This window comes from Quercus lobata, chromosome 1 (genome assembly GCF_001633185.2).
Source record: "Quercus lobata isolate SW786 chromosome 1, ValleyOak3.0 Primary Assembly, whole genome shotgun sequence".
Taxonomy (NCBI): Eukaryota; Viridiplantae; Streptophyta; class Magnoliopsida; order Fagales; family Fagaceae; genus Quercus; species Quercus lobata.
This window is the reverse complement of record NC_044904.1, coordinates 28912382-28922548: the sequence shown is the minus strand read 5'-3', so window position 1 is coordinate 28922548 and position 10167 is coordinate 28912382. Positions and strand designations below refer to the sequence as shown.

Here is a 10167-nt window from a genome sequence, read left to right as displayed (position 1 = left end):
TTAATCCATTTAATTTAAAATACTCTAGATAGATAGTAAAATTTTACAAGAATTCTGATAAAGAGTTTTGCTTGTGATAATTCTAAATTTCTAATGATAACTCATAATTGCTTTTGAAATTAATATTGATAATAACTAAAGATAATTAACTAATAATCTCTTGAATTTGAAAAAACAAAATCAACTATGATTATCCTCCTCACGGTACCGTGTTAGGCTAGACATCTTTACTTTATTCGTTCATTTCAACGTGCAATTCTATGAGTTCAAAGCTCTTAGAAATGGCATTGATCTTCTACCTTGCTTTCTCACTTTTACTTCAAGTAGCTCTTGGTATAATCCGTTCATATCTTTATTTTCTTTAAACAAAATTATAACTATTAGTTCTACTACTAATACGTTCTTTTCTTTTCCCTCATTCGATGCACTATATATGTAGGTGGCTTTACATGTGAAGACTTGTCTATGGATTTTTGCACATTTTCTGTTTCTGCTTCGGGAAACCGATGCTGGTTAGAGAATAACCTCAAAGATGGTATCATGGAATACCAATGTATATCATCTGAGACGGTTGTTGAAGACAACAAGCTTCATGGATATATTGAGAATGAGGAATGCGTTAGTGCATGTGGAGTCGATAGGCTCACTATTGGTATCTCATCAGATTTCATCTTCATGTCTGACTTTACTACCAAACTTTGCTCTACTGATTGTTACAACACATGTTTCAACATTGTTGATCTCTACACTAATTCGGCTTTGACCGAAGGTGAATTCTATTCTTCTCTGTTAGTAAATTTCGTTTATTTGTTTGTTTCAATTTGTTTTCATCGTAGGATATAGAGATTTACTATAATGATACAACTGCATTGATCATATATAATCGCTATAAATCTATAGGTGGCCAAAGGGGTAGTTCTCATACGCATCAAAGAAAGTGCACCCGAGGTTCCTATTATAAACAATATAGAAAAAGACTAATTACGGTGATAGGACAATTATTTGGCCCCAAATAGGCTTGGACCTATAAGTCCAACCGTACAAGCAGTTATTAGCTTCTTCCTTTGTATTGTTGTTTTCCTTTTCTTTCTTTTTCTTTTTTTTTTTTTTTTTTTTTTTTTTTTTTTTTTTGAAGTTGGAAGATTGGAATATTTATTGCTATATAAACAAGGAATACTTTTTTGTTTTTGCTTGAGAAAAAAGGAATACATGTTAGTTTGTAAGGCTTCAACAGCTTCATTTGTTTTCAATACGACTGAATGACTAATAATATGGGTATTTTAGGTTTTTATCATTTAGGAAATTCTGTAGTATTGCTAAACAGAAATTTTTTTTTGGGTATTTTATTTTTGTTGCTTAAGTGAGACCATTTGGGTTTTCATCAGAGATGACATTATAGTACTGTTGAAACTTTTTTTTTTCTTCTTTGGATGTTTTCCTTTTTATTTTTTATTTTTTAATTATAATGATAGAAGGGAATAAAAAAAGAAAAGAGAGGGAAAAGAAGGAAAAAAGAATATTAAATCAAAATTTAGTATAACATTAATCAAAACTCATGTTAAGGTTTCCAGGGTGAATTTAGGAAATTTGGAGAAAGAAGAAGTATGATAGTTTCAAATATTTAGGAAAGTGATTTGCAGCGTGAGAACCATTTCATGTTCAAATTAATTTAAATTTTGTTGTTCGAACCCAATTCTCACTACCTCACTATCTATTGATAAAAAATAATTAAAAAAATAATAAAGAAATACAACTATTGAACATATATTTTTTAAAAATTGATAATTATTCATGTCTATAATGAGAAATTTTTTATTCAATTGTTAAAAAAAATGCATCTTATAAGGCATTTTATCTTCACAATCAACAATCGATAATTATACATGTCTATAATGAGAAAATTTGTATTCAATTGTTGAAAAAAAATGCATCTTATAAGTCATTTTATCTTCACAGGTATATATTTGTCGGATGTATGTGAGCCAAAGACTTCTGAGCCAGAGAAGTCCGAGCCGTCTGAGCCAAAAACTTTGAGCCAAAGAATTCCGAACCAAAGAAATTTGAGCCAAAGACTTCCGAGCCAAAAAAGTCTAAGCCAAATACTTCCGAGCCAAAGAAGTCCGAGCCAAATTGATGCGGGAGATGCGAGAAAATTATTATTTAATATTATTTATGTTCGCAAGTCAATTGTATTTTTATGTTTTAGGTCCTAGTAGTTTATTGGGCTATTAGTATTTTAATTTGGGAAGCAATGTTATTTTTGTAATAAGGCAATTAGGGTTTCCTAGCCAATTAGAACTAGAGTTTAACAATCCTTTATAAGCAACCTATTGTACTTCTTGAGGAGGTAGTTGATATTATGATGAATGAAAAAATGGCCGTTTGGTCTTTCTTTGGTCTGGTGCTGACTCCAGGTTTACCCTAGGTGCTGACTCCTAATGGTTTCCCCGCTTGGTGCTGACTCCAAGCAAGGCCTAGATGCTGACTTCTAGGTCATATCCCTTTATTTTTCTGTTGTTTCAATTTTGTTTTGGTTGTCCTGCGTCATATTTGGTATCAGAGCAAACACCGATCTATTGGAAGCATCACCATAGACACCAACCAGAAGAGTATTAAAAAAAAAAAGAAGGCAACCCACGCAAGCCCATCGACCACCAGACCAGAAATAGAGGAGTTTGAAACCCACAAGAGCTGCTGATGTCAATACTAGATTCGTGCCGCCGAGAACCACTTGCACCAACTCGCTGTAAACAGCGCTCTCACCATGTCGCTTCATGCTTCGCTCGGTCCCATCACCGCAATCTGACGTGCGAGCTCCGATTTGCACCTCTAGCACCGCTGATCGTGAATGCTGGTGAGCCCATATCGCCGCTCCGTCGTTGACTCCAGTGCCACTTTGTGCTTGCTCCGCCGCTTGTTTTCTCTTTTAGTTTCTTTTGCTTCTAGTAGTTTCTTTAGCTTCGATGTTTTACATGTTTGGAGTTGGGCTTAGCAGGCTTTAATTTTAAACGGTAATTCTTTTTATTGTATTTCAAAATATATATATATATATATATATATATATATATACAAGACCCAGCTTGCGCGAAATCCAAACCTGTCAACCAACTTAGTCCCAGCAAATATCTGTCCAGAGAACATCACAGCAACCCAGGTTCTTGTTCCAACTGCCAACTATTTGTTGAAGCACTATCTTAGGGAATCATGGTAATATTAGAAGCACCTTATTTTGATGGTTATGAAACTTATCCACGAGATTTTATCAACTGGATGAATGGAATGGAGCAATTCTTTAAGCAAGCAAATTTTGCAAATAACAAAAAGGTTAGGTATGCCAATTTGAAGTTAAGAGGTAAAGTACAAAGGTTTTGGGAGAATCTTGAATATTTCCGCTATATGAATTATGAACTTGCCATTAGTGTGTGGGAAGATATGAAAGAAAAGTTTTGTGATAAGTATTTGTCACCATACTATCGAGCTAAGTATCTACCCCAATCTCAGTGTGGTACTTTTCAAGTTGAAGCAAATACGATAAATCCTCATCCTCATCCCATTTCATGTCCTCAGCGCACTTTTGAACAATCTACCAAGGAATTGTCTACCAAGGAATTAAAGGAATTATCTGTAAAGCTCATGAAAAATGTTCAAGACAGGATTGCTCAGATGAAGTAAAAGAAGACTCAACCCGATTCAATTGGGAAACCAAGGATACTAGATCACAATGAACTTATTGCTGCCCCAATAGAAGACAACATTGATGATGATATCTTGGTCGTGGAGAATTCTCTAGCTACACCAAAGCCTAATGTTGACACAGACATACATGCCTCAACAAGTGTTGATTTAACATGTGTGCAAGGAAATGAATCTATTGAAGAGCAGCAAGGTGAAGAGATGGTGCCTAAAGAGAGTATTATGTTAGAGGGTGCACATGATGTGAAAGTTGAAGTTGTTGAACATGCTTCTGATCAACCCTCCACAGTCCTTGAAGATCAACATCTTGGTGAAGTCAAAGAGGTTAAAACCACAGTGCTTCCTGTGGCTTATAAGGTTCAAGAAGAGATTATACTAATTCCAAGGTTTTTCTTTTTCCTGTGCTCCCTAAGGTGATTTCAGACTTGAAGCAAGTGTTATTTGTCAGCATCCTAATCCTTCAATGCTTTAAAACTCGAGGTCGAGTTTTCTCCAACTAGAGGAGAATGATGTGGGAGATGCGAGAAAATTATTATTTAATATTATTTATGTTCGCAAGTCAATTGTATTTTTATGTTTTAGGTCCTAGTAGTTTATTGGGCTATTAGTATTTTAATTTGGGAAGCAAGGTTATTTTTGTAATAAGACAATTAGGGTTTTCTAGCCAATTAGAACTAGAGGTTTAGCAATCCTTTATAAGTAATCTATTGTACTCATTGATGAGGTAATTGATATTATGATGAATGAAAAAATGGCCGTTTGGTCTTTCTTTGGTCTGATGCTGACTCCTGGTCTACCTTAGATGCTGACTTCTAGTGGTTTCCTCGCTTGGTGCTGACTCCAAGCAAGGCCTAGTTGCTAACTCCTAGGTCATATCCCTTTATTTTTCTGTTGTTTCAATTTTGTTTTGATTGTCCTGATTGTCCTGCGTCACAAATAAGTCCAATTCTCCACATGCCACAACACCCTCTCATCAATAAAATCCTGCTCTGTCTCCGGTGCAATCATAGCCACCATTTTTATTTGAGTTGGTTAGGTACTTAGGTTGTTTGTTAAACATAAATTAGGTTTGATTATGAGAAATTATTACTTATTTTGATAGTTTTTATATTTCTTGTGAAATAGTGTTAAAACTTTCTTAATATAATTTATTACCAATTACTTAAGATATCCATTAACATGATCCTTAATATATTAACCAAAAAAAAAAAAAACCCTAACAAAATTGAACGGTAAAAACTAAAAATAGATGAAAATAAAAACTAAAAAGAGAGAGAAAGGAAGATCAGTCTCTGTCGGTCAAACTCATGCACAATCTCATTGTCTCACAGTCCCCACAACACACGGCCAAAAAATATCAGAAGAAAGAGAGGAGGAAAGAAAAGAAAAAATTGTACTACTGTAATGTCATCCTTAGGAACACCCTCAATCTCACGCTGCCCCCACAGTCTTCTCTTTATTGTTCTCCTTTGCAGTCTGCACCAAAAAACTGTAGTTTTCCAGCGTTTCCTTTTCACCAACACTGCTCTAAAAAACTGACACACTTATACATAAAAGCAAAGAGGGCAACTAGATAGAAGACTCTGATCTTTCATAAAAGCAAGCAAACAGACACCACATCTCCTAGCTTTAACCAAACCAAACCAAACCCAAGCAAGCACCACCTTCCTTTTCTCTCTCTTACTTCTCAGTTTAACAAAAATGCCTTAAACCCATTTAAAAGAAAAAAAAGTCTCCCTTTTAAGTCTCTCCACGCGCTGTCTCACAATTCCATGACATTTCTCTTTCTGGGTTTTTCAAGATGGCAGCTTTAGAGGGTTCCCATGTTGTCACAGGCTGTGAAAGTGCCTGCCTTTATCGACATTCTGCTACTGGGAGCAGTGACGTGTCACTCTCCGGCGACTCCGACGACCAGTCATGGCACTCGCCGTTGGAGATTGAAGGTGTCTCAGACTCTCAGAGGGACTCTTCTGCTGGGTCAATTTGTATGTCAGAGGTGGACTTGGAAAGTGGGGTTGTGGAGGTGAAAGTGCATTTGGGTAAAGTGGATAGAGATTGTAGGATTTGCCATTTGGTTTTGGAGGGTAATAGAGAAGCTGGGTTGCCAATTGAGTTGGGATGTCTTTGTAAAGGTGATCTGGGTGCTGCTCACAAAAAATGTGCTGAGACATGGTTCAAGATTAAGGGAAATACGTGAGTATAAGTCTATTTTTTCTATGATATTTTGCTCATCAATGTTTATGGCTTTGTGTGTTTCTACTTTCTATATGTAAGTGTTTGTAAAGTGTTAGTTTTATTAAATTTTGTGTATGTGTGTGTGATAAATTCTGAATATCCACTTGTTGGTTAATTTCGGTTTTTTGTTACTGGAATTATTAAAGATGGAATCATGGGATTAATTCTTTTGTTCATTATGTGCACTGTATGCTATGAATTTGTGAATATAACTATTGATGCTTGTGTATTTTTCTTCTGTTATCTCTCTGTTGATTTCTGAGAAAGGGAAGAAAAAGGAAAGAAAGGAATAATAGAATCTTATTTGTTCATCATTGTTGGTGTCAAGAAGACAAAATTTCCAACTGAGCCTAATTGAATAATTTAGGTTAGTGAAAGTAAATGCAAATCTTGTATCTTCATAGAGAAAAAGGCAAATTAGAAGATTAAATCTTGAATTTAGCACGAACAATTTAATTGAAAGAGGGAAAGCATTGATTTTTATCCTACTTCTTGATTCATGAATTCACTACAATGATAAAGAGTTCCATTTCCTCCCAAGTGATTTATCTTCTTATCACAAGCCGTCAGCTCCCATTTGATCTCTTAACTTAAAATCGCAACTACAGTAAAAGGTTTTTAAAAATTGTTAAATAATATATACAGCTACACTAGTCAGAATTTCCTGCTTACCTTATAAGGGTCCCCAACACATCTTGCTTGTGCCTGCCTCTTTCATTTAACCGTATTATACTAGCTACCTAGCTTGAGTTCCTTTCACGTGATGGTCATGATTGTCTTTATCTTTTTACCTATTTCGTAGCAAGTTGAGAGAGAATTTTGAGGGACTTCTCCTGTTTAACTCATGCAACCCTTTGTCTGAATCTTGGGTGTTTGTAGGATACGCTGTTTAAAAGTCATCTCAGCCACCTTTTCTTTTCATTTTTCTGTTGCTTCTTTCAGCTAACCAGTACTAAGATAAGAACCTCTTATGTTCATAACCATGGTAGTTATACCAACTTCAGGGGTGTGTAGACACTACATGTTAAAAGTTAATCAAATACTAAATGTTTCCCAGCCTATGCTGCCCATTTGGTTCAATATGCAAGTTCAACAAGTCTTGGTCATGTCTACAACTTTTGCTAATAGGAAAATAGAGGAGATTGAGAATGTTCATATTTTTTATAAGTTACATTGTGACTGCAAATCTAATGACTAAAGCATGGTCGAGTGTAAGTAAGAGCTGATATTGTTTTATGACATCACTTAAGTTGAGGATTTCAAAATGTGGAATGCTGTATTATTTACTACTACAACAACAAAGCTTAATCCTAGACCTTTGGGGTTGGCTATGGATTCTCATCAGATTAATCGGGGATGACCATATGTATTCTTGCTATGTTATCCTATACAACTTATCCTTTTTAACTATTTCTACCAATGTTATTTTAGGTTTTCGTCTATCTCTTTTCATTCCCTCAACTTGAATCAAATCACTTTTTCACTGATACATTGGTCGTTGTCTTTTGCACATGACCAAACAATCTCAAGCAACTCTTTCTTTTTCTTTTCAACTATAGGAGCTATCCTAATCTTTAAACAAATTTCTTCATTTTGTACTTCATCTTTCCTTATAATTTCTCGCTACACCCATGTTACGAATATGTTGCCCTTTAACTTGACTTTACAAGAATTAGTAATTGAAAATGAAGAAATTAACAGAATTGCATGCTTGAATATTTCTAAAGATACTTTTTCCTAAAAGGTTGTTCGTTGTAAAAGAAATAGTATAACTCTTCAGTGATATGTAGATCACAATTTAGCCAAATTTACAGTTCAAGAGCACCATTGACTGTGTTGTTTATCTTTTTAAACCCTGGTGTGTATGTGTGTGTGTCTATAAATATAGAATAAATAAATTTTAGATGCAATAATTTTTTTGCTGTTCTTGTTCAAAGAATATTTCTGGCATTTGATCACAACAAACTTATCCATGCTTTGGTAAGTTGAATTGATGAATGGACAGAATAGAGCAGTAAATTCAGAACATCCATAATTTGGATTTGAAACTTGCTTCCTAGTTCCTACCTTATTGTTATTTTTTTGCTTCATGCCTTATTTCAATGAGTTGTGAGTTACTCAGTTTTGATTCATATACCAATAATATTTTTCGTTATTTCTAATTAATTTAATTACTTTTGGCAGAACTTGTGAGATCTGTGGCACCATTGCACTCAATGTTGCTGGTGAGCAGAGAAATGAAGCAATCAATGCCACTGCCATTGCCCCCTCAGCATCATCAGCACCTGTGATACTTGTTGAGAGTCGAACCATCTGGCATGGCCGCCGCATAATGAATTTCCTACTGGCCTGCTTGGTCCTTGGCTTTGTCATTTCGTGGCTTTTTCACTTTAAAATTCTATCATGAGTCCATGAGATTAAAGAAGAAGATATTAAAAAGAAAAAAGAAAGAAAGAAAAAGTTAGTAACCTATCATGATCTGAGGTGAAGCTGCAGTTCTCATTCTCCTTGTGCTTGTATGGATAACTTACATCCACCGATGACTACATGTACTATTCTTTAGAATTAGTATTGAAATGTATGTTATGATGTATAATAAAAGCTTCTTTGTGCCATTCAATTACTTGTCTTGCAATTTCTGAATTAAGCAGCAATTCTGATGCCTATATTTAAGTCTCTTTCATAATGTTTAGAATGTGCACAGGATATTCAGCAACTACATTGTGCATTCAGTTTTATCTGTTAAATTCTTGGTGTAGACTGTAGACTGCACTATCATGGTCAAGCGGCAAAGGAAAAATGCCAGCAAGGACCGACAGTGATCTCAAATATTATGTCTGGGGAATACATGTGAAAGGGATGTTCCAATAACAATGTACCATTTTAGCAAGTGATGACACATATTGTGCTACTAGTATTATTGCTCACCCTAAATGACCTTGTCTATATAACAGGCTACAGCCTACAGTCAGTATGTATTGTCTCACTGTCCCCTGTAGCCCCAGTAATCAAAGAGCTACAAATCAAGGCTAGGCTATGTCCAAATTTATTGTCCTGACACCTTAGTTCTTATTTTATTTTATTTTTTAAAATCTTTTTTTTTGGTCAAATCTATCTGGCCAAATTTTTTAAAATCTATCTGAGTAGAAAACAGGTCATGAAGCATAATAAATTTCTCTGTACTTATTGCGAAGTTATCGGGAGGAATGCAAGCCGTTTGCCTCACACCTTAGTACCTTACTATTAAAATGCTACAAGAGTTAAAATGTTTCAAGAATCATCTCCTTCCAGCTATAAAATTTACCCTAACCCAAACGATGCTGTGTGGGGGATAGGTTCTCTGTTCAACATAAACAATAGATTTGAAAATAAACAACTTGGGTTTACTTGAATTATCAAAAGCAGACTGGTCAAATTATAATGATGCAGCGGCCAACCATAATAACCAAGAAGCAACCAGTAGTCAGCATAATAGATTCCAACATACTAATAGCAAAGTAACTTGGAATCAGGCCGGCTCAAAGAATTATGGGGTTTAAGGCAACAACTTTAAGTGAGGTCTATTTTTATACTTTGAATATTAATAGAATATTTATTTAACTTTTGTTTTTATTTTTATTTTTTAATTTTAAAATCTATTTTTTTTTAAAAAAAATTACAAATTAAAACAAACCCATCGCATTATTTAATGACTATACAACTAAAATAAACACTATTTATTGAATGAAGTAACTAAATACTAAAAAATTATTAATAAAAATTTTAATAAAATTATATATTTGATATTTCTAAATAGAATTTGAGTATAAATTTATTTACTAGTGTAAGATTAATGAATTCTTTTAACATTTATGTGTGGAGATTAAATGATTGACCCATCCAGTGAAAATATTTTTCTTTAACTGGTTTTTCTCTGATAAAAAACAACAATTTTTTTTTTATTGGTGAATATTTAGGGCTTAATTAATACTTCTATTGGTACAGGAATATCTCTATTGGTAAAAATTTAGGGGCCTTTTTTCATTAGAGGCCTTAGGCGGTTGCCTATTTGGCTCACCCGTTGAGCTGGCACTACTTGGAATAATTGGGTGCTTAAAGGATTTCTGCAAGTAATTGGATTTTTGTGGTTATGGCTTCTGAGTACCTCTTGCTGATATTTTCAGAAGCTCTCGTGCGGATACCACACCACATTTGATTATCTTTATTATAGTTGTAATTACTAATTATCTTTTATCTTTA

General features: G+C 34.3%; 2 protein-coding genes across 2 annotated transcripts; both read left to right on the top strand.

Annotated features, from left to right (window-relative positions):
- The first annotated feature begins 253 nt into the window (after positions 1–253).
- LOC115952347 lies at positions 254–2217 on the top strand. Its single transcript, XM_031069537.1, has 3 exons — positions 254–333; positions 440–769; positions 1957–2217. Exons 1-3 carry the CDS (start codon positions 261–263, stop codon positions 2211–2213), a joined length of 660 nt encoding a protein of 219 aa, XP_030925397.1. The 5' UTR covers positions 254–260; the 3' UTR covers positions 2214–2217.
- Positions 2218–5060: 2843 nt separating this feature from the next.
- LOC115985859 (E3 ubiquitin-protein ligase MARCH1-like) lies at positions 5061–8592 on the top strand. Its single transcript, XM_031108759.1, has 2 exons — positions 5061–5886; positions 8113–8592. The coding sequence occupies exons 1-2, from the start codon at positions 5495–5497 to the stop codon at positions 8333–8335; spliced, it is 615 nt and encodes a 204-aa protein (XP_030964619.1). The 5' UTR covers positions 5061–5494; the 3' UTR covers positions 8336–8592.
- The last annotated feature ends 1575 nt before the right edge of the window (positions 8593–10167 follow it).